Raw genomic sequence first — 25,382 nt, forward strand, 5'->3', positions numbered from 1 at the left:
AATGTAACATACACTGCCTCCCCTGTCTTTTCCCATTTGTCTTAGAGGATTTTTTTTTTTTTTTTCTGTTTGTGGGAGTAAGCAAGTATCCAGGGGGTGGAAATGTAAAACTGGACACCAAAATTGTTAGACTGGCTTTCTCTCCACATACTACATTTTGTCGTTTCTTCTCAATACACAGAGGAGTGAATGTGTGTCCAAACAAACCTCTCCCGTTACTGTTCTGTCTGAGCTGAGCAAAATTAAATCCATATGTCTTTAAAATGCCTTTTCATTTCTATGGCTTCTTTCAAAATACTGATCTTGGCGCAAATGTGGCCCTCTAGACTACTAATGCTCAATTGCTCTTCCCCAACAGGCATCACAGTTGATAGGCATGGATTCATTTACTTTGTGGATGGGACTATGATTCGGAGAATTGATGAGAATGCTGTGATCACAACTGTAATCGGCTCAAACGGTCTGACTTCCACACAGCCACTGAGCTGTGACTCGGGAATGGACATCACTCAGGTAGGCACCAATGGTTTTCAAGCGCTATCACCATTTGGCATCATGGAAACGGATAACAATTTTCTCATACAGAAATTAGGTAGAAAGGAAGCCTGGTGTATCCATTATAACACCAGATAGCAGAAGTTTCTCTTTATGTAAGTTACTTTTTTCCTCCTCAGAAAAACTCAGTTGAGAGAAAAGAGTAAACTAGGATGGGAGTACCACTGGGTGGAATGTTGGCGTGAACATTAAAGTCTCTCAAATTTGAATCAATTAGAGGGTAAGGCCAATTTCACTTATTGACTATGGTCCAAGATATGTAATTTTATTATTTTTGAATAATACAGTAACTCACATTTGGAAAAGTACTGACTACTAAAGTCTGGAAATCTTTTTTAATGAATATATGAGCATGACTTATTATTCATGTCTATGTAAATAGCTATTTCTAGGGCGGTTTTTTGTGGGGTTTTTTTTTTTTGAAGTAAAAGCAACATTCCCTCTGAGATCTATTTTACATGTATTTAGGAGAGCCTTTTGCCAATGAGAATAAAAGGGAAAATTCAGTGTAGTTCCCGTCTGAGTTCAAAATTCTGATTTTACCAGAATTATGCAAAATCAGGATTAGACATGTAGAGATTACAGAGCATAGAGCACAGTCCCAGCACCTTGTGGATGACTTTCTTAGTTTGCAGACACAAGCAGTTGGTATGTTCAGTGAGGGAAACAGACTAGACAGTCGTCAAACGGACTTTCAAACTAACATTCCATGAATCTATGACTCTGATGAAGTAGATGATTTATCTTTTCAAATGAATCACAGTAGAAGTTGAGAGTTTTAGAATTGGTTAGTGTATCAGAGAGGATGGTTTTGACTGCAAGTAGTAAGACACTTAACTAAAAGTGATTTGAACAATAAGGTTTCATTAATTCACATAGTGAGATGACCAGAAGTAGGCAAAGATGCGGGCAGATTTCCTTCTTGTGTCACATTGGCCAGAAGTGAGTCACTGGCAAAGGGGAAATGGGATCTCCAAAATGGATTCAGACCCTCTGGAACTGGGTCAACCTCCCTGAGCAGACTGCTACCTAATTCTAGAACCCAAATCAGGGTTCTGTTAGCAAGGAATGAAGGATTACTCTTCAGTAGGCAACCAGCAATATTCTCCACGGTTAGGATGCCCCTGCCTCACCCCAGAACCTCAGAAAATAGTCAAATAGAGTCAACTACAAAAATAAAATCGGAATTGGAAGGCCTGGAAAACTGACAAAATGACTGAACCCTCTTTAAGAGAGATAAGAGTGGATCAGGCTATCAAGTCCTAGAGCAGCCTAACTTTCCACGATGCAAAGTCCTGCGGGAGGCAAGCAAAAGGAGCATTATTTATGGCGGCGAGGAAGGGCGTGAATGTGTTTATATGGAGGAGGGGGACGAAAGAGAGAAGATGCGCGTATATGATTCACTTGTGGGAATAGTTTTAAAATAGAACACTTAGTATTGCAGTCAGTCAGCTCTAAACAATTTATGTGTTTCGGTGTGGAAAGTTATGCTGAAAAGAGAATTCTTTGTCTGAATAGAGCAAACATAGGATCTTCATCACCGTGAGAAGGGTCCTTTTTCACACGACACCTCGTAAGCCATAACTGCCGCCGTAAAAGCTACCTCATCCCTTTCAGGTTGGCATGCAGAGTGCAGCCCACTGAACAGGAGACAGAGTCACAGTTTCTCTATGACATTTCATTCCAAGCCTCAGTTTCCCTGACAGTATCCCCCTTCCCTTTTCCTTAAACAACATCAGCTTGAGAAAAACAGTCATTTTGGGGGGGGGGGAGGTGGGGAGGAGATGGAGAGTTAAGTGGGGTGGGTCAGGGTACATGTTCGAAACCAGCAGGACAGCCTGGGAGAGAAATCAGGCTTCATGTCCAAATTATTTGGCTTCTATCTCCGCTGCTGGCCATCTCTTCGTGTTGTGTGCTTCAAGCACCCTAAAGAGTATCTGGCATTTTTCCTCTTAGGCCGGCACAGGACAATGAGTCTGGACTGATGTCTACTTCAGTGTCCAGAATATGACCTTCCACTTTTATTAGGAGCCTGCTTCTCATGGCCCCGATCCTTCAGACTGGAACTTCTTCTGCTGGTCCAAATCCCCTTCCCTACCCTCCTTACACCTCACCTCTTCCACGGGACCCTTCCCTAATGCTTCTAATCCTCTCTGTGGTCTCATTCCCTTCCTGGAATTTAACATCACAATGTTTAATATATAATTCGCTCTCTGTTGCCAAACTATGTATCCAACGAGTTTCCCACTGTACCTTCTTTGGACATGCATAGTAAGTGCTCAGCAGGCATAGTTAACACATATACCAATATGAAAAAGACACTATATGGTACAAAGAATATGAAGCAGTTAAGTGCAGGCAATGTGGTGAAGGACCTTATAAGCGTGATGGAGTTCCAGTTTTATCCAGCGGACAATGGGGAGCCAATGAGAGCATTAAGCAAGAAAATGCATTTTTAAAATAGTCTTAAACATGGAAATCCATTTTTAAAGGAGCATTCTAGCTGTAGTATAGAGAATCAAGTGGAGGGAAACAGTATTAGAGGCAGGGAGACCACTTAAGAGGCAGTCAAAGCAATGTAGGTGTGACAGGGACAAAACATCAATAAATAAATGATTAGTCCCCTTTCAAGAAACTTCAGTGCAAATTAAATTGCTTTCCAGTTTTTTTTTTTTGGCTGTTCAGGTGATATTTCTTTGAGATACAACTCCGTGATGGCCCTGACCGTGAAGCTGCCCAGCTTCATGCGGGTTACATAGGCACGCAATGATAATGGCCAAGCCTAAAGTATCAGCAGTGTGGATTAAGAAAGCGAGACAGATTAGTGAAATATTGGAGCTACAATCAAAGAACTTGCTGACTGACAATTTTGGAATTAAGGATGTATGTGTATAGTGGTACCATTCGCTGAGATAAGAAATACAAGAAGAGGAGAAGCAGGTTTGGGTGAGGGTTGGGTGAGGGGTTTATCTGGGGGCAAACTGAGTTTGAGGTACCGTTGCATGTTCAGGTAAATACATCTGGCAGGCAATTGGATATCAAGGCCTAAAATGGAGATGAGATTTGGGATTATCAGTTTTATCCCATGGTAATGGCAAATAGGGAAGTGGGTGAGATCTTCCAGGGAGGGTACATAAGCAGAAAAAAAGAGAAGGCTTCAGACCAAACTCCAACGATAACAATATTCAAGAGAAGAATGAGGAATAGGAACCCACAAAAAGGAGAGTGAGATGAAGAGACCCGACAAGTAGGAAGAAAACCAGGAATGCATGTGGTCCAAAAATGCAAGGGAAGCAAGCTTTTCAAAAGGGAACGGTTAATATCAAATGCTGCTTAGAGGTCACGTAAAATAAGGTGTGTTTTTGTTGTTGTTGTTGTTGTTTTTGCGGTACTCGGGCCTCTCACTGTTGTGGCCTCTCCCGTTGCGGAGCACAGGCTCCGGACGCGCAGGCTCAGCGGCCATGGCTCACGGGCCCAGCCGCTCCGCGGCATGTGGGATCTTCCCGGACCAGGGCACGAACCCGCGTCCCCTGCGTCGGCAGGCGGACTCTCAACCACTGCGCCACCAGGGAAGCCCTGGCAGGCGGATTCTTAACCACTGCGCCACCAGGGAAGCCCTGGCAGGCGGATTCTTAACCACTGCGCCACCAGGGAAGCCCTGTTGTTGTTTTAAGAAGCAATTTGGTTGGACAGCATTCGTGACTCTGATAAGAGTGCCTTTGGTACAGTGCAATTTAATTGGAGTTGGACTGCAGTGGTAGAGTGGGAGGTGAGGAAGTGAAGAAAGTGAAAATAGATCACTCTTTTGAGATGTTTGGCTGGGAAGGGGGAGGATCTGGCATTGAAGCAAATCAGCACCCAGGTGCGGCACAGGTGGACAAAAGCTGGAAGACACCAAAGGAAATGCTCTGGGTCAAAGTGTCTACCGGGAGGAAGCCAGCGCGTGGCACGGCTTCCCAGGTGCTCAGCCTCTACGGACAGAGTTTCCACTGTCTGTTTAGACAATGGTGGCAGATTGGGGACTTAGGTTTCCCATGACTCTGCTTAAGAACATGGACTGTCTTGAGCTGGAAGGAAGAAAGCTGAATAGGGAGCTTCATAACACCTTCCAAGAGGAAAGCCCCAGTTGTTTATAGTAGTACTTACAGTGATCCAGCTGAGCTTACAGTGCTCAGTTTTATATTTCAGTAAATCAAAATATATTGATGGGTGAGGGTAGAGACAAATGTCTAAATGAGAGCACACAGATTCTGCTGACAGGCAGAGGCAAGAGAAAAAATAGAGGCCTGTGCTGCAGCATGAAGATTTGAATCAGACCTTATGAAGAGCTTACTGATTCTAAGACAATGTGGCAGTATCATACATTATCCAAAGATCTTATAGAATCCCCACCTTCTGAAACTTTTAAAGCAAATGTTGGATAGCAGTAATCTATGAATGCTTGGAATACAGGCCTCTCTGGAATCAGGAAGATGGATCAACTGTTTTCTCAAGGGCCCTTACAACATCATGAAGGTTTCTCTACAGAAATATAACCCAATTGCTAAAATTCCTTGTTACTCTCCCTACATTTCAAAACCAAAAGGTCCTGGGCATTCTCTGCCTGTCCAGTGGTTAGGACTCAGCGCTTCCACTGCCTGGGGGACCTGGGTTCGATCCCTGGTCGGGAAACTAAAATCACACACACACACACAAAAAAAGTCCCCAACATGGGAAGGCCCATTCATGCTAGCATAGTATAATACCTTTGGAAGCTGGGACGTGATGCCTTTGTTTTCTGTTCTTTTCTGAGGCAAACCGGAGCCCCTGGGAAGAATCAATCCTCAAAAGCGTGCCCTAATCCTCAACAGATTATGAATATTCTCCTTCTGTTAATTCTAATAATAACTGCTACTACTTATTGAGAGCTTACTATGTGCCAGGAACTATGCTAAGCATCTTACTCACATTGTTCCATTTTATCTCCACGACCCAACCACCCTTGAGAGAAGAAGCCACCCTCCCCATCTAAAGAGAAGAAAACTGGTAGTCAGAAGGATTATGTATTGTGCTATGACCATAGAGTTATTAAGTCATACAGCCAAGAGTTGAGCAAAAACTTTCTGACTCCCAGTGTGCAATTTTCCCACTTCTGCATTTTCAATGACAACTGGAGATGACCAAATATAATTGTATTTAGTGGGTGACAAATGTCATTTGGTTGAGGAATATGCTGTTTATTCACAGAATGTGTGTTTAGTGGCACTTAGGAAAGAGTTTAGTAAAATCTAATCATCTCAAGAAATGAAATTTGCTTTGACAATAAAATCAGCCATTTGTTCAAAATCAATATCTTTTTTTGATTTACTGAAATGTGAAACAACTCTCGGTATAAACTCTGAAGCATAACTTCCCATTGTCAGCACTGCTATAAACAACCAGGCCTTTCACTTCAGGAGATGAGTTGATTATGAAGAGATTGGGCTCTTTATTTCCGTTGCTACTTTTGAATCATCTTGTTCTGGTAACTCACTTCCATCTCGTGCCTGACTAGAATGGAATTGGGAGTTAGACCAAGTCTCTTGGTGTGCTAGCAAATTTGAGAGCTGATTTACTCCTTGGGGCCAGCCCAGTGCTCTCCCCCAAATCAGCCCAATAGCAGATACACGAGCACCATGGACCTCTTGTATGCAGATAATCCTGTTGGCCCACTGTCCATAATGTGCACACTTGGAGTATCCAATACATAACCAGTCCTCCGTATATGTTTGTTGGATCATCTTTATACTACAAAGTGCTTCCCCAAAGCACTCATTTGTCCGATGGGCCTAACAAGTGGAAGGAGGCATCATTCATGGTTATGAAAGAAGAACAGTATCTGGTTCTTTGGAGGAGCCAACCTTGACCCCATGCATTCAATCTAGTGAGCTAGTCTACTGGGAATTCTCCTCCTCTCCCCAGTCATTCCCTCCAGAATATTCTCACCATTTAGTAATAGTCCAGCGTCTCCTCAAATGCCTCTTGGGATAGGGAACTCACTACCTTTCCCCAGCAGCGCATTCCATCCTTGAATGTCTCTGACTGATGGAAAACTCTTCTGGGATCCCTCTAACTTTTTAATCTTCCTTTAACTTTCACCATCTCGTCTTTACTGCAACTCTTTAGGCCTCGTGGTATGAATTAATCTGTCTTCTATGAAATAAATATATTTGTGAACCAAGCACTATACTGAGTACTTTCATATATATTATCTTATTTAATCCTCATGACAGTCCTTCAAGGGAAGTATTATGTTCCCCTATTTTTAATAAACATGAAAAACAAGGTTCAGAGGAGTTGAGAAACTTGGTCAAGGTCACACAACCAATAAGTGGCAGAGTTGAAATTTGAACCTGGTTGACCTGATGCCAAAGTTCACATTCTTTTCACCAAACTATTATACCAAACTGCCTTCTCCACATGACAGCCTTTTCAATATATGTGAACAACTCTCTCAGGCCTCCTAAGTCACATCCCTGATTCATTTAACTGTACCTCACTTGCCACGGTTTTGAGTTCCTTCACCATTCTCCTCATTCTTCTCTGAACATGTTCCCATTTATCAATATCTCTTTGAAAGCGAGGCTTCCAGAAATGAGTAAAATAATCCAGATGTGCTCTAACTCAGAACCCTCTTTCTGTATTCTCTGTTTCGGGACATTTTGCATGGTGGTTTTCAGAAGGACTTTTGCCAAAGAACATTTACTTCAAACAGAAGAAGTCCCCATTTATAAAACTGATACAAACAGCAAATTCAAACAAGAAGTAGTATCCTAGAACCTTCTCTATTCAAGCTCACTCCCACCCAGTGGTAGTTTGCATGGCAACCCCCAAAGCACTTGGGCAAAATGCTAGGGAAATAAAGAGCACAGGTTAAGAAACCACAGTTAAAGTTGAGTTGGATTTTTGGACACTTTTGACGTACGATGTGATTACAGAGGACTAAAAATTCACATGTCTCTCATCCCCATCTCCTCATCTTGTACTTGCACTGTTGGTTTTTCGATTGTTTTGACTGTGACCCTCAGTAAGAATTATATTTTACACCATTATTCAGGATATATAGTTGAAATAAAAGTTTCATGAAACAATACTGACTTACCCTTACTACACATACATCATAGTACCGGATCTTATGTTAGTCTGTATTCAATTCCATCTCATTACATTCAGTCCCTATCTTTGTATTCTGCTATTATCCAATATCTTCACTACCCTTCCCAGCCTTGTGTCACCTATGGACTTGAAGAATGCCTTCTATGTCTTCATCCATGATAAAATTGATGGATAGATAGGCTAAGATGAAATCGTGGCACCACTAGTGTAGTCATCTCTTACACTGTGAATCCATCTGTTTGAACTATCACCTATGGGTTGTGATTCATAGTGGATCAGGAAAGCAACACGATGGCCTATGACTAGTTTTCAAGAAAAATGAAATAGAACAACAACAAAAAAATCAGAGTGTATCATGTGTGGTAAGGGTAAATAAGTATTGTTTCATGAAACTTTTATTTCAATTGTATATTCTGAATAATGGTCTAAAATATAATTCTTACTGAGGGTCACAGTCAAAACAAGCTTGAAAGCCACTACACTCACCTATATTTCCCCTAACTCATCCACAAAGGTATCATGAGAAACCTTACCAAGTTGGTAACTCTGTTTAAAAGAAAATAAGAATCCCTTGACATAATTTGTTTCCAGCCATAGTATCTATAAACACCATTTCCTCATCTAAGAACTAAGAAACAACTGTTTAATAACCCATTCCAAGACCTTTCCTAAATCAACATCAGGTTCCCTCCTTACAGTTTGTGGGGCACATCTTCGGATTCTTCTTGAGGTCAGACCTATGTTTAACCACCTCTAATCGTCCAACACATCTTCTACTGCCCAGTATTTCTCAGTAATTGTAAAACTTGGTTCTAAAAACTCGTTTGCAATTCTAAGAGGTAATTCTTTCTGTGCAGGGAACTTGAACTCAGTTTAAAGAAGTTTGGTGCTATTTTACAGTCCCTTCACCCATCTTGGACTTTAGTAACTTTGACTCAATGTTCTTTGTGGTCATTCTGTTTAACAGAGGAAACAAAACTTTCCTCTCTCTCATCCATCTGCATTATACCACCTGCCCCAAGCCGAGGACCTTTGCCTTCCCTGAAAGACTTCAGGTCTCTGTGTGCCTGAGGAAAAGCTATTTTCTATTGTTCTTTAAACTTTTTGCAAGTCTCAGATACCCTAACCACAACGGGATAGAAGGAGAAATATAAGCCTCCTCTTTGAAAGCTACATGTCAATTCGATTTTATACAAGTGGATTCAGCATTTCCTGTTGTTTTGAAAAACTATATATAATAACATTCATGCATGAAAAGTTACAGCAATCCAGGGAGAACAAAGAAAAGAAACAGTCATTTTAGTACAGAAAAGGCACCTTCTTTTCCCCTTTTTAAACTCTTGCCTAATGTGCCTCATTGTCTCTTCTTCTCTCCCCTGCCAACCTTTTCATTTCTACAGAACATCCTCCATCACCCTGAGTGATATGGAAGCTACTGAAACTCAAGTTCTTCAGGGGTTACTTGCCTTTCTTCGTGCACTTCCATCACTCTCCCATGTGCACACTGAAAGAGGACAGAATTATATCTTTGGAATGAAGGCCATTACAAGTGAAATTCCCTGCAGGGACAGACTTCTGAATTTTGTGAAGCTCTGTAGGGAATCAAGAAAATATGAATTATAATAAGTTTGCTTGAATAAAGGGGTTTCCCAGGGAGAAAAAAAAAAAAGAAAGTTTACTTTAAAAGTTCTTGGCACCAGAGATGAAAATCTCACCACCTCCACCCCCTCCACCACCCCCTCCCAAGGCCTTAGTGACTATGGAACCTATCTCACTGTCAAAGCAAAGAAACTGTCTGTGGCCAACTCCAGATAATTCAGACCAAGGGATGTGCGGTGGAAGGAAGGAGTGACTTGCCGGTAAATGGCAAACAGGGAAGATGTAAGCAAGTTAATCTGAAATATCTGTAAACACCTCTATCAGGAGCCAGCAATGCCAGTGGGCAGCAGGGACAGCTAGGTGGGAGTAAAAGAGAGGTGACAGAAAGGATAAGAGAAGTTTAGGGAGTGGAGAATGGCTCAAAGAGCAGATTAATGAGGCCCAGGGAGTAGTAAAATGAAACCAAAAAAGTTATTTGACAGCCCTTGTGCCAACCATTTACTTCATCCTATTTGGCTGGTTAGTTTAAACAACTAAATCAACCACTTTTTTTTTTTTTTTTTTGGCCTTGCCTTGTGGCACGTGGGATCTTAGCTCCCCAACCAGGGATCGAACCCATGTGCCCTGCAGTGGAAGTGCAGAGTCTTAATCACTGGACTACCAGGGAAGTCCCTGAATCAACCACTTCTATAGTGACCACCAAATAATGAATTGGATGGTATTAAAACATATCACGAGAAAGAAAATCTGGTACATACAGCCAATGGAATATTATATAACCTTTAAAAAGAAGGAAACCTTGTCACATCCTACAACATGGATGAAACTTGAGGAAATGCAAAATGAGATAGACCAGTCACAAAAAGACATATACTGTATGAGTCCACTCATATGCAGTATCTAAAGTAGTCAAAATCCTAGAGAATGGACTTGAGGCTATGGGGAGGGGGAAGGGTAAACGGTGACAAAGCGAGAGAGAGGCATGGACATATATACACTACCAAACGTAAGGTAGATAGCTAGTGGGAAGCAGCCGCATAGCACAGGGAGATCAGCTCGGTGCTTTGTGACCACCTAGAAGGGTGGGATAGGGAGGGTGGGAGGGAGGGAGACGCAAGCGGGAAGAGATCTGGGAACATATGTATATATATAACTGATTCATTTTGTTGTGAAGCTGAAACTAACATACCATTGTAAAGCAATTATACTCCAATAAAGATGTTAAAATGAAAAAAAAAAAACTAACCACGCCATATTTCGGGGCTTCTCTCCTTCTGAGATGGCCCAAACTCTGTGAAGTGTGTTTCTCTCTAAATAAATCCAACTTCTTACCTAAAAAAAAAAATAATAAAGTAGTCAAAATCATAGAGACAGAAAGTAGCAAGGTAGATACCAAGGGGAATGGAGAGAGGGAATTAATGTTTAATGGGTATAGAGTGTCATTACTGCAAGATGAAAAAGCTCTAGAGATCTGTTGCCCAACAATGTGAATATACTTAACACAAGTGAACTGCACACTTAAACGAGGTTAAGATGGTAAAAATGTTATGCGTGGGTTTTTTTTTTTTTACAATAATAATGATAAACTCATACCGACCAAACCTCCAATGGATTTTCTCACTTTCTTTCCCTATTCTCATGCCTGGACAGCATCAGTAGTGCAGCAGTCTTGCTGCTTGGCAGTCGGTTCTTGCAGCAGTCCAGATATAAGCATCCTAAGTCAGGAATGTTCTGCTCTATTCATTTGAGCCACGTGCACTCTGTCAACCCACATCAGTCACAGCCAGTCCCTCCCGCAGATCCAAAGGCTCATGGACGTAAAAATGGGGGAGGGGGAAGTGCCACTCTCTAAGGTAAAGAGGAAGCTTAGTCTACACCAACCGTGGCAGGAAGGCGCTGCTAACTTAGCCACGCTCTTCTCAAAGAGCTCAAAATATCGATAACCTTAAATGTGAAAGTACTTAAATTAGAGAGTGATGACAATTGACTAAAAATGAGCAAACTTCCTGTCAGACACGTTTATAAGCTTGGAACAATTATTCACTTCTTCAGGAGTACTAAGCCATATTTTCCCAGTTCTCTGGACAATTTCCTAATCACCCACTTCCCTTTGACTAAGGTAGCATGTCTAGTAGAAAGAACATAGCCAGTCCTGGGTGTGAGTCCAGATTCTACCATTTATTAGCAGTACAACCTCAGGCAAGTTATTTAAAGTCTCTGTGTCTGAGCTTCCTCAACAATAGAAAGTGGGATAAAAGCCCCGTATTGTTTCCTAAGGCTATTGTGATAGTTAAACAAGAAAACAAATATGAAAGACCTTTGTTTTCTGAAAAGCACTGGCAACTGTAAATTGTTGGTGTTAATCAGAAGTGAAGAGAGAGGTCATATGGCATTACATGTAACCTTGGCTTTTGTTTTCCTTCGCCCCACCAGTTAGGTGAGTGGCATGTGGAAAGGTTTCACAAACCTCCAACTATATAGCAATCAAATTATACTGTCACACAGCATGAGATGGCAGTTACTGTTGTTCAGACTCTGATTTGACAACAGCACCAAGAACCATAAAGAAAGTCGACTTTAGGAGTCCCTAGTGACTCTCCACATTACTCACCTGTAAAGGAGTGATCCATTAGCATTTATGGCTGGAAATTACAAAATAGCACTAAATAAACAATTCTTCTAGTTGCCATATCTAGATTTGAGGAAAAGAACATCTTTTTTTTTCTTTTTTTTTTGCGGTATGCGGGCCTCTCACAGTTGTGGCCTCCCCCGCTGCGGAGCACAGGCTCCGGACACTCAGCGGCCATGGCTCACGGGCCCAGCCGCTCCGCGGCATGTGGGATCTTCCCCGACCGGGGCACGAACCCGCGTCCCCTGCATCAGCAGGTGGACTCTCAACCACTGCGCCACCAGGGAAGCCCAGAACATCTATTTCTGAATCATTTATTCTGTTCTCCTCTGAAATATGGCAATATATTTTTTTCAATATTTTATTTTATTTTTTAATTTTATTTAACATCTTTATTGGAGTATAATTCCTTTACAATGGTGTGTTAGTTTCTGCTTTATAACAAAGTGAATCAGCTATACATATACATATACATATATCCCCATATCCCCTCCCTCTTGCATCTCCCTCCCATCCTCCCTATCCCACCCCTCTAGGTGGTCACAAAGCACAGAGCTGATCTCCCTGTGCTATGCGGCTGCTTCCCACTAGCTATCTATTTTACATTTGGTAGTGTATATATGTCTATGCCACTCTCTCACTTCATCCCAGCTTACCATTCCCCCTCCCAGTGTCCTCAAGTCCATTCTCTATGTCTTTATTCCTGTCCTGCTCCTAGGTTCTTCAGAACCTTTTTTTTTTTTTTTTTAGATTCCATCTATATGCGTTAGCATACGGTATTTATTTTTCTCTTTCTGACTTACTTCACTTTGTATGACAGACTCTAGGTCCATCCACCTCACTACAAATAACTCAATTTCATTCCTTTTTATGGCTGAATAATATTCCATTCTATATATGTGCCACATCTTCTTTATCCATTAATCTGTTGATGGACACTTAGATCGCTTCCATGTCCTTGCTATTGTAAATAGAGCTGCAGTGAACATTGTGGCACATGACTCTTTTTGAATTATGGCTTTCTCAGGGTATGTGCCCAGTAGTGGGATTGCTGGGTCATATGGCAGTTCTATTTTTACTTTTTTAAGGAACCTCCATACTGTTCTCCATAGTGGCTGTATTAATTTACATTCCCACCAACAGTGCAAGAGGGTTCCCTTTTCTCCACACCCTTTCCAGCATTGATTGTTTGTAGATTTTCTGATGATGGCCATTCTGACTGGTGTGAGCTGATACCACATTGTAGTTTTGATTTGCATTTCTCTAATGGTTAGTGATGTTGAGCATCCTTTCATGTGTTAGTTGGCAATCTGTATATCTTCTTTGGAGAAATGTCTATTTAGGTCTTCTGACCATTTTTGGATTGGGTTGTTTGTTTTTTTGATATTGAGCTGCATGAGCTGCTTGTAAATTTTGGAGATTAATCCTTTGTCAGTTGCTTCATTGGCAAATATTTTCTCCCATTCTGAAGGTTGTCTTTTCATCTTGTTTATGGTTTCCATTGCTGTGCAAAAGCTTTTAAGTTTCATTAGGTCCCATTTGTTTATTTTTGTTTTTATTTCCATTTCTCTAGGAGGTGGGTCAAAAAGGATCTTGCTGTGATTTATGTCATAGAGTGTTCTGCCTATGTTTTCTTCTAAGAGTTTGGTAGTGTCTGGCCTTACATTCAGGTCTTTAATCCATTTTGAGTTTATTTTTGTGTATGGTGTTAGGGAGTGTTTTAATTTCATTCTTTTACATGTAGCTGTCCAGTTTCCCCAGCACCACTTACTGAAGAGGCTGTCTTTTCTCCATTGTATAGTCTTTGCCTTCTTTGTCAAAAATAAGATGACCATATGTGCGTGGGTTTATCTCTGGGCTTTCTATCCTGTTCCATTGATCTATCTTTCTGTTTTTGTGTCAGTACCATACTGTCTTGATTACTGTAGCTTTGTAGTATAGTCTGAAGTCAGGGAGCCTGATTCCTCCAGCTCCGTTTTTCTTTCTCAAAATTGCATTGGCTATTCGGCGTCTTTTGTGTTTCCATACAAATTGTGAAATTTTTTGTTCTAGTTCTCTGAAAAATGCCATTGGTGGTTTGATAGGGATTGCACTGAATCTGTACATTGATTTGGGTAGTATAGTCATTTTCACAATGTTCATCTTCCAATCCAAGAACATGGTATATCTCTCCGTGTGTTTGTATCATCTTTGATTTCTTTCATCAGTGTCTTATAGTTTTCTGCATACAGATCTTTTGTCTTTTTAGGTAAGTTTATTCCTAGGTATTTTATTCTTTTTGTTGCAGTGGTAAAGGGGAGTGTTTCCTTAATTTCTCTTTCAGATTTTTCATCATTAGTGTATAGGAATGCAAGAGATTTCTGTGCATTAATTTTGTGTCATGCTACTTTACCAAATTCATTGATTAGCTCTAGTAGTTTTCTGGTAGCATCTTTAGGATTCTTTCTGTATAGTATCATGTCATCTGCAAACAGTGACAGCTTTACTTCTTCTTTTCCAGTTTGGATTCCTTTTATTTCTTTTTTTTCTCTGATTGCTGTGGCTAAAACTTCTAAAACTATGCTGAATAATAGTGGTGAGAGTGGACAACCTTTTCTTGTTCCTGATCTTAGAGGAAATGGTTTCAGTTTTTCACCATTGAGAACAATGTTGGCTGTGGGTTTGTCATATATGGCTTTTACGTTGAGGTAAGTTCCCTCTGTGCCCTGCTCTCTGGAGGGTTTTTATCATAAATCGTTGTTGAATTTTGTCAAAAGCTTTTTCTGCATCTATTGAGATGATCATATGGTTTTGTCTCCTTCAGCTTGTTAATATGGTGTATCACATTGATTGATTTGCGTATATTGAAGAATCCTTGCATCCCTGGGATAAACCCCACTTGATCATGGTGTATGATCCTTTTAATGTGCTGTTGGATTCTGTTTGCTAGTATTTTGTTGAGGATTTTTGCATCTATGTTCATCAGTGACATTGGCCTGTAGTTGTCTTTCTTTGTGACATCTTTTTCTGGTTTTGGTATCAGGGTGATGGTGGCCTCATAGAATGAGTTTGGGAGTGTTCCTCCCTCTGCTATATTTTGGAAGAGTTTGAGAAGGAGAGGTGTTAGCTCTTCTCTCAATGTTTGATAGAATTCGCCTGTGAAGCCATGTGGTCCTGGGCTTTTGTTTGTTGGAAGATTTTTAATCACAGTCTCAATTTCAGTGCTTGTGATTGGTCTATTTATATTTTCTATTTCTTCCTGGTTCGGTCTCAGAAGGTTGTGCTCTTCCAAGAATTTGTCCATTTCTTCCAGCTTGTCCATTTTATTGGCATAGCATTCTTGTAGTAATCTCTCATGATCCTTTGTATTTCTGTAGTGTCAGTTGTTACTCTCCTTTTTCATTTCCAACTCTACTGATTTGAGTCTTCTCCCTTTTTTCCTGATGAGTCTGGCTAATGGTTTATCAATTTTGTTTATCTTCTCAAAGAACCAGCTTTTAGTTTTATTGATCTTTGCTATTGTTTCCTTCATTTCTTTTTCATTTATTTCTGATCTGATCTTTATGATTTCTTTCCTTCTGCTAACTTTGGTGTTTTTTTGTTCTTCTTTCTCTAATTGCTTTAGGTGTAAGGTTAGGTTGTTTATTTGAGGTGTTTCTTGTTTCTTGAGGTAGGATTGTATTGCTATAAACTCTCCTCTTAGAACTGTTTTTGCTGCATCCCATGTGTTGTGGGTTGTAGTGTTTTCATTGTCATTTGTTTCTAGGTAATTTTTGATTTCCTCTTTGATTTCATCAGTGATCTCTTGGTTATTAAGTAGTGTATTATTTAGCCTCCATGTGTTTGTATTTTTCACAGATTTTTTCCTGCAATTGATATCTAGTCTCATAGCATTGTGGTTGGAAAAGATACTTGATATGATTTCAATTTTCTTAAATTTACTGAGGCTTGATTTGTGACCCAAAATATGATCTCTCCTGGGAATGTTCCCTGAGCACTTGAGAAGAAAGTGTATTCCCTTGTTTTTGAATGGAATGTCCTATAAATATCAATTAAGTCCATCTTGTTTAATGTATCATTTAAAGCTTGTGTTTCCTTATTTATTTTCATTTTAGATGGTCTGTCCATTGGTGAAAGTGAGGTGTTAAAGTCCCCTACTATGATCGTGTTACTGTCGATTTCCCCTTTTATGGCTATTAGTATTTGCCTTACGTATTGAGGTGCTCCTATGTTGGGTGCATAAATATTTACAATTGTTATATCTTCTTCTTGGATTGATCCCTTGATCATTATGTACTGTCCTTCTTTGACTCTTGTAATAGTCTTTATTTTAAAGTCTATTTTGTCCGATACGAGAATTGCTACTCCAGCTTTCTTTTGATTTCCATTTGCATAGAATATCTTTTTCCATGCCCTCACTTTCAGTCTGTATGTGTCCCTAGGTCTGAAGTGGGTCTCTTGTAGACAGCATATGTACAGGTCTTGTTTTTGTATCCATTCAGCCAGTCTATGTCTTTTGGTGGGAGCTTTTAATTCATTTACATTTAAGGTAGTTATCTATATCTATGTTCCTATTGCCATTTTCTTAATTGTTTGGGGTTTGTTATTGTAGGTCTTTTCCTTCTCTTGTGTTTCCTGCCTAAAGAAGTTCCTTGAGCATTTGTTGTAAAGCTGGTTTGGTGGTGCTGAATTCTCTTAGCTTTTGCTTGTCTGTTAAGATTTTAATTTCTCCGTCTAATCTGAATGAGATCCCTGCTGGGTAGCGTAATCTTGGTTGTAGGTTTTTCCCTTTCATCACTTTAAATATGTTCTGCCATTCCCTTCTGGCTTGCAGAGTTTCTGCTGAAAGATCAGCTGTTAACCTTGTGTGGATTCCCTTGTATGTTATTTGTTGTTTCTCCCTTGCTGCTTTTGATATTTTTTCTTTGTATTCAATTTTTGATAGTTTGATTAATATGTGTCTTGGTGTGTTTCTCCTTGGATTTTTCCTGTATGGGACTCCCTGTGCTTCCTGGACTTGATTGACTATTTCCTTTCTCATACTAGGGAAGTTTTCAACTATAATCTCTTCAAATATTTTCTCAGTCCCTTTCTTTTTCTCTTTTTCTCCTGGGACCCCTATAGTTCGAATTTTGGTGTGTTTAACGTTGTCCCAGAGGTCTCTGAGACTGTCCTCAGTTCTTTTCATTCTTTTTTCTTTATTCTGCTCTGCAGTAGTCATTTCCACTATTTTATCTTCCAGGTCACTTATCTGTTCTTCTGCCTCAGTTATCCTGCCATTGATTCCTTCTAGAGAATTTTTAATTTCTTTTATTTTGTTGTTCATCATTGTTTGTTTGCTCTTTAGTTCTTTTGGGACCTTGTTAAACGTTTCTTGTATTTTCTCCATTGTATTTCCAAGATTTTGGAGCATCTTTACTATCATTATTCTGAATTCTTTTTCAGGTAGACTGCCTATTTCCTCTTCATTTGTTTGGTCTGGTGGGTTTTTACCTTGCTCCTTCATCTGCTGTGTGTTCCTCTTTCTTCCCATTTTGCTTAACTTACTTTGTTTGGGGTCTCCTTTTCACAGGCTACAGGTTCGTAGTTCCCATTGTTTTGGGTATATGCCCCCAGTGGCTAAGATTGGCTCAATGGATTGTGTAGGCTTCCTGGTGGAGGGAACTGGTGCCTGTGTTCTGGTGGATGAGGCTGGATCTTGTCTTTCTGGTGGGCAAGACCGCATCTGGTGTTGTGTTTTGGGGTGTCTGTGACCTTATGATTTTAGGCAGCCTCTCTGCTAATGGGTGGGGTTGTGTTCCTGTCTTGCTAGTTGTTTGGCATAGGGTGTCCAGCACTGTAGCTTGCTGGTCGTTGAGTGGAGCTGGGTCTTAGCGTTGAGATGGAGATCTGTGGGAGGGCTTCCGCCATTTGCTATTGCATGGAGCCAGGAGGTCTCTGGTGGACCAATGTCCTGAACTTGACTCTCCCACCTCAGAGGCACAGGGCTGGCACCCGGCTGGAGAACGAAGACCCTGTCAGCCACACAGCCAGGTATGTGGGTAGTTCTTGCCTTTTGGGAGGTCTGAGCTCTTCTGCCAGCCTTCAGTAGGTGTTCTGTAGGAATTGTTCCACATGTAGATGTATTTCTGATGTATTTGTGGGAAGGAAAGTGATCTCTACCTCTTACTCCTCTGCCTCTTGAAGGTCTCTCCCTCTGGCAATATATTTTTTAAAAATTAAATCGTTTTTGTCTACTTCTTGACCTAAAAGAGGTTTCTCTGTCATTTCCAATTCAGCACTACACTTGGAAAACACACATTAGAATTTTAGAGCTGGTTAATTATTCCTCCTTGTGAAGGCTAATTCAGTAAATGACCCAATTGTTGATTAAGTGTCATCGCTTTTTTTAATGTGAAAGCACTTGGAAAAGTATGAACTGCTTTACAAATATAAGGGATGATGTAAGATGTTAATTGGCATCTTCAGGAAATATTTTCTGTTGATTCATCATACACTTTCTAAAATGGGAGGACACAAGAACAAAATAAGTCTGCAAGGTGTTTATTCTGATTTTGTAATATCTGTGATTGTCGGTCTCTATTTTAAATGCATTCCTGGATAATGTTATTTATTGCTCATTCAGTCCAGACCTACTCTCCTTGCTCTGTCAAATGCAGGAAAACACCTTCTGGAACTGCAAAGGGGAGCCAAACTTTTCTCTAATCCTTTAATAGAGGGTGCAGGAGACAAAAATCAGGCCTTTAGGGTAGATTCTCCTTCATAATAATGTTAATATAAAAATTCAGTAAAGTTGAATGGTTGGGAAAACAGACCACCTGGATTTGAATCCCAGGTCCACCACTTGCTGGAAGTGTGCCTCTGGGAAAAAATCTTTATCTGTAAATGGAGATGACAGTGATACTTTTCTCTATAGGGAAGTTGTGAGGATTAAATGAGATAATACTGATATATAAAAAATCACTTAGCAAAGTACCTGGCTCATAAGTGCTCAATAAATTAGCAGGATGAGCAGTAGCAGCACCAGTAGTAGTATTTGACCTTCCATTCACAGAACAGAAAATTGAAGTGATAATTTACAGAACCAAGATATAAAAGGACCAAGAAGTTTGGAACTGCTATAGAAATTGTGTAATCTTCCCTTCCGTCCTTTGTACATAGGGGTACCTTTTGCAGAGAGGCATGCATAAACCTGTATATGAGTTTGATGGGCTGTATCAAGCATATGCTCCAGAGACTGATCTTAATCTACTGTGACCTTCACAGGATGTTTCCTGTGCCTAATGCTAATGTGACGCTCTATCTAGATTGCTTAAAGCGTGTTCACTGCAGTCATTGAATGGTGCCCCAAATCCTTCATTTTCTTTCTACTTTCAAGAAGTGTCACGTGGACTGTGGAGCTAGGGTTGGAATGTAGTGTGAGTTTCATACGTCTGTGAATTTGAGATGTATAGATTTTAGATCATCTTCCATCACTTTGAAATCAAGAGGTAAAGAGCAGCTCATTCAGTGGGTGGCCATCCTAGGTGGGTCAATTTCACAAAAAAATTAAATATGAAAGTAGATAAGTAAGATGACAGGGTTTTTCTAGGTCAATACGAAGAATATGACTCTCCCAAGACAAAACAGAGGCTCCCAGCTAAGTGGAAAATCAAAAGGAAAGAAGTTATGAGGCTAATATATTCATAGTAAGAAAGAGAGCAGTGTCCTAGAATTTTTGAAGCAAGTTTAGTCTATGAGTTGCTTTGTCTTTTTCTTTTTTTTAATCAAGATATTCAGGTTCCAAGCATGTCAATCAGTTTTAAAAAGTCTAATGTATAAAAACCCAAATTTAACAAATTTATAAACTGGGAGAAGCATTACAATAAAATTACCCACAGAGTTTCTTTCCTTTTTTTTGGCTGTGTTGGGTGTTCGTTGCTGTGCGTGGGCTTTCTCTAGTTGTGGCAAGTTGGGGCTACTCTTCGTTGCGGTGTGCGGGCTGCTCATTGCGGTGGCTTCTCTTGTTGCGGAGCACAGGCTCTTGGCACAAGGGCTGCAGTAGTTGTGGCACGTGGGCTCAGTAGCTGTGGCTCGCAGGCTCTAGAGCGCAGGCTCAGTAGTTGTGGCGCACGGACTTAGCTGCTGTGTGGCATGTGGGATCTTTCTGGACCAGGACTCGAACCCATGTCCCCTGCATTGGCAGGCGAATTCTTAACCACTGTGCCACCAGGGAAGTCCCAGAGTTTCTTTAAATATCAATCATTTCCCTTCTCCAAATTCATTCAAACTCTTTTTCTTTTAACTGCACTTTTTAGGCCTACATCTCTTAGGTAAAATCACAATCAGGGTAGAATAGCCTATTACCCAAGATATTTGCATTGCTCCCTCCAAAGTGAACGCTCGGTTATTTATGTAAGAAGTGGAGAACAGCAGGCCAACATCTTCAACTCCAGCACATCCAAATTCTGCTGAAATGTCTGCACACAAGCAAATAGCCAGAGTTGTCAGGGGCCTTAAAATAAAAGTCAAGTACCGTGCTCAATTCTATATCGAAAACGTAATTTATCGCATAAATAAAACTCCCTCAGCAGTGTCCTCTTTCCACACAAAGGACAATGGCATGTTAGCTCTTATTAAAGCTATGAAGCACTAGAGGAAAAGCATCTTCAGAGTTCAGGGAGAGTCACAAGATGCAAAGCTTGCAAACTACTTTTGAACCACTCAGTCTTGCACACATTTTGCCTGGCAGGCGCCATAACCTGAAATAAACCTGAAACTCTCTAAGATGCAGAGGTATCTGGTTGGCAAATTCAGTGGTTAGCATCTAGGGCTTATATGCCCAACATTCTGGGCTAAGTCCAAATGTGAGCCAATTGGCCTAACTATCTTTCAGACTTTATCTTTAAATATAGCCTTGCTCTCTATTAACTGTGGGAGGGGAGGTTCATGATTCAGTGCCAACCCATATTTATTAAATGGAAACACAATTCAGAGAGAAAGTTCTGTTAGCTGTCATGAGGCGTGTCATCTTTTCATGCAGAAGTTAGTATATATGTAAAAAGTGAACACGGGAACATATGAAACACCAAGAGGCTACACCTGCTGAGAGGTGTTTATCTTGAGATACATAAGAAAAACAGGTGTTCATTTGATCCGCCTCAGAATACACTCCCCATTCCAAATCAAGGGGAAAAGGATTCTGAAGGAGCAATCCTAATTTCTGACAAGGAGACTAGCAAGAGAGAATATAAAAGCCATTTAGTAGTAAATGCCCATTGTATTATTATTTAATAAGTAAATTCTAAGCACACAGGAACTATTGTCATGGGCCCACCTTATGAATCATTCAGTACAGAATTCTTTCTCCAAAAGATGTTTGGGAGAGTGGCATGATCCACTATGAAATCATCCTCAAAAATCACAAGGGTGAGAAGCTTTTAAACAGTAAGGACATCAACATGGCAGCGCCAGAGAGTCAGAGAAGCTCTGGTTAAAGTCAGTCACAACCAACTTCACTAAAGTCCAAGCACAGCGGATTTATTTTGTGTGGCTATTTTCTGGACATGGCAGCTTCACAGGCCAGTAGATACACTGAGGATGCTACTGACTAATAAATTCTCGCAGTACCAGATAGTCTTTGCTGTTTCTGGTTCACTTTTACTAGTTTTCTATTACCACTGCCCTGCAGTGGGTAGTGCTCTTCCTTTGTCGTTGTATATGGGTTGATGCTGTGAATCTCAGTTAAGATCCAGTCAGAAAAACAGAAATTAGTGATTTTAACAGAGAGAGATTTAATATAGGGAATGGGCTGCACAGGTGTTAGAGGGTTGCAAGAAAAGAGGTAATATCTGCATGAGGCAGTCACCACCTCTAGGGCTGGGGAAACAAAAGAAAGGGGTTGGACTTGTCAGAACCTAGAGAGGTGGGACCTACTCCTCTGAGAAGAGGGTACCAGTCAGCCTGCTTCCGGCCCCTGAGAGGGAGCATGATGAGACCAATTCTCCGATTACGGAGAGGAGCTGGAAAGTGCAGCCAGCCACTGCCACCAGGATGAAGGGCTACAGTTATAGCAACACTGACTGGAACAGAAAGCAAGCAGGAAGGAGTGAGTGCCCTCTCCCTCCTCTAGCCTTCCAGAGTCGCTTTATTTCCCAGATTGTCAGGATGGATCAAATATCCAGCTGGTAAAAAGAGAAATGTAGTTTGCAGAGTCCCAAGCCCAGTATCACAAAGCAGTGTCTTTATTATTATTATTTTTTTTTGCGGTACGCGGGCCTCTCACTGTTATGGCCTCTCCTGTTGCGGAGCACAGGCTCCGGACGCGCAGGCTCAGCGGCCATGGCTCACGGGCCCAGCCGCTCTGCGGCATGTGGGATCTTCCCGGACCGGGGCACGAACCCGCATCCCCTGCATCGGCAGGCTGACTCTCAACCACTGTGCCACCAGGGAAGCCCTTTATTTATTTTTTTGAATTTTATTTTATTTATTTTTATATAACAGGTTCTTATTAGTTATCTATTTCATACATATTAGTGTATATATGTCAATCCCAGTCTCCCAATTCTTCCCACCCCCCCACCCCCCCGCCGCTTTCCCCCCTTGGTGTCCATACGTTTGTTTCTCTACATCTGTGTCTCTAGTTCTGCCCTGCAAACCGGTTCATCTAAAGCAGTGTCTTTAAAGGAGTGAGTCTGGAGCTGGGAGACAATAGCTCACTAACTAACACACTGTGCAACGAGGTGTTGGATTTCCATGTCATTGTTGCTGCCGGAGTCACTCACATATGCTTACGGTTTGGATGAAATGTTAATTAGAGTGGACTGTTTGCCACAGAGGATTTCATCATTACTGAATCCATAAGAAGCTGTTATGGGGAGACCTCAACCAGAGCTGCTCAGTTTGTTTGCTAGTGATTCTGACTCCCCTGTTGTTGAAGCTCGGGTACTCAATATGCATCACAATTTTTTGCTTTTGTTCAGGCTCAAGTCCGTAGCCTGCCTGCTTCCTTAAATGATTCTGTACACATGGTAAGTGGTCAGATGGCCAGTCTCCAGAGTTCTAGAAGCATGAAGCCTGAGCTGGGCCATCTGTTGAGGATGTGCTGTTTTGTATTACACACAGGGAAGTGGTGGGCAAAACCCGGAAGTGCACTGGAGGCCTAATGAAAATAAGACCAGTTAAATCTTCCCTCTAAATGTTCATTAGGCCATCTGTCCTTATTAGTGTCCTTATCATTTGGAAACATTACAGAGTTAAGATGAGACACAATCTGTGGTGGAATTCTAGTCTAACTTGAAATAAACTTTTGAGTAGAGCAATCATGACTGTGACATTTCTCTTCCCATTTAGAACCCTGCCCACTTCTAAAGATCTCCATGGTGAAATTTTTTAATAGTTCCTTCCTGAAATATTATCCCGGAAAACAGGGTTAGCAGTAGCTACAGAAATGAAAACATAATCTCAGAGTGGCTGATCAATGAAATCAGAACATTTCATAAAAGCAGTGCAGTCATACTTCTGGCCCGTAAATTGCTTTAGGTGCCAAAGGGAATTGGAAGCGTGGTCTATCCTGTCGAGCCAATACTATAATATTAACAACCTGCAACAGACAAGTTTCTGCAACTGCTCAACAGGAAGGAACGCTACCAAATGATTCCGGGGCCTTCTTCAAAGTCCCTGGCTCCTACGCAGGCAAAGCCTTGGCTGTCGACAAGAGCCCCACCCGCTACTGCATGAAGACCCACAATGGTCTTCTCTTTACTCCAGATTCTCTCAGAATGCATGGTCTCATCACCTGGTCTCACATTGGATTTCGTGTTACCTTGGACTGTTCTCTGGTCATCTCCCCTTCTGTATGTGTATCTCCCACAGTGCTGGCTATACACTGGGAATTTAAGAAATACATGTAAAATTAAATTGAGGGACTTCCCTGGTAGTCCAGTGGTTAAGACTCCACACTCCCAATGCAGGGGGCCTGGGTTCGATCCCTGGTCAGGGAGCTAGATCCCACATGCTGCAACTAAGAGCCTGCATGCCGCCACTAAAAGATCCCACATGCCACAACTAAGACCTGGCACAGCCAAATAAATAAATAATTAAAAAAAAATTAAATTGAAATAGAGACACAAAAGAAAAAGCAAAAAAACAGTACAACTTTCATGTTCCTCTCCCCACCCGCAGAAGTGCTGAAAGTGTTAAGTTCTTTGACTGTAATGATAAAGCCCAAGATACAGAGAGATACCAATAGTAAATCGGCAAGTAGCATCGTGTACAATGTGTTCTTACAATAACAATCAAATTTACAAACAAATTAGCTGTGGAGTCTGAAGGACATGCTGTAGTTTTCACACTGGGCCTTCATCTCCTGCTGATAGATGACTTTGACTGTAAATTAAAAACTGGAAGTGGTTAAACATTCTGTGTATTCACAAGTGCCATTTCCAAAATTGAGGCTTCAGAGAGGAGATGCAAGAAAGGGTGACGGAAACTCAGAGCAATTATGCCTGTTATGAAGATGAGGTAGTGGCAATTACACAGCAGACTCATACAGGGTGTGTACGTGCCGATTGCTCTGAGGGAGCCTCTGAGAACAAACTTTTATAGCACCCATCAGGCCTTGGGTCTCTAGAGGAAGGAAAGATTTTCAGCCACTCGGTCAGTGTGCTTTTGGACAGAGCTTATGGCCCCAGGAACCATCTTGGAAGGGATACGTGCTTTTTTCTTAATGAGCTTGAATGAAACTCTTATGTGGCAGAGCGGTTTCATTCACTGTTTCTTTCCTATTCTCAAGCTTTTTGGTGTCAGGACCCCTTTACACTCCTAAAAATTGTTGGAGACTTCAAAGAACTTTTCTCTATGTGGGTTTTATCTATTTACTTTATTAGAAAGTAAAAGTGTGAATTTTTTTAAACACAAAGCTATAGTAGCCTCAGGCACCCTCTAGAAAACTCCACTATATACTCATAAGAAAGTACAAAAGGCAAATAGTATTAAGAATAATTTTGACCTCACAGACCTCCTTGAAAGAGTCTCAGGGATCCCCGAAGTCTGCAGACCAAAATGGAAATACCATATTTCCTCAATTCTAAGACACCATGTATTCTAAAACGTAGCATCAATTTGATAACTTTAGGTGGTGAGGAGAGATGCTCCATTAAATGTATGCGTTGATTATAAGACACAACCTCACTTCAGAAAATTTAAAATATGGAAGGGGTAGGAAATACAGTTCTTAAGATTGAGGAAATATGGCAACTCCCACTAACCTCAGTGGGTCTCTGGAAATGCAGATTTACTGACTGAAACATGTTGAGGAAAATTAGTTTTTCTTAGAGCTAATTTGTGTTTTACAATTTTTAAAATGCATTCATGGACTGAAGATGTTACAGTCAGTGAGGCACTAATGTTTTCATTCAATAAACATTTGTCAACTGTAATACCAGATACTGGAAATACAAAAATGAATGAGACCTCATTCCTGCCCTTGAAGACTCACAGACTAATA

General features: G+C 40.9%; 1 protein-coding gene across 3 annotated transcripts in view; it reads left to right on the forward strand.

The window, feature by feature from the left end:
• Positions 1 to 25,382, forward strand: part of TENM1 (teneurin transmembrane protein 1) — a 566,015-nt gene that overhangs the window by 488,955 nt on the left and 51,678 nt on the right. For all 3 annotated transcript variants that reach the window (XM_060136803.1, XM_060136804.1, XM_060136805.1), the window contains one exon: positions 359 to 513. In XM_060136803.1, coding sequence (XP_059992786.1) covers positions 359 to 513 — 155 coding nt within the window. The remainder of the gene's footprint in view (positions 1 to 358; positions 514 to 25,382) is intronic.

This window comes from Lagenorhynchus albirostris, chromosome X, assembly GCF_949774975.1.
Source record: "Lagenorhynchus albirostris chromosome X, mLagAlb1.1, whole genome shotgun sequence".
NCBI classification, from domain to species: Eukaryota; Metazoa; Chordata; class Mammalia; order Artiodactyla; family Delphinidae; genus Lagenorhynchus; species Lagenorhynchus albirostris.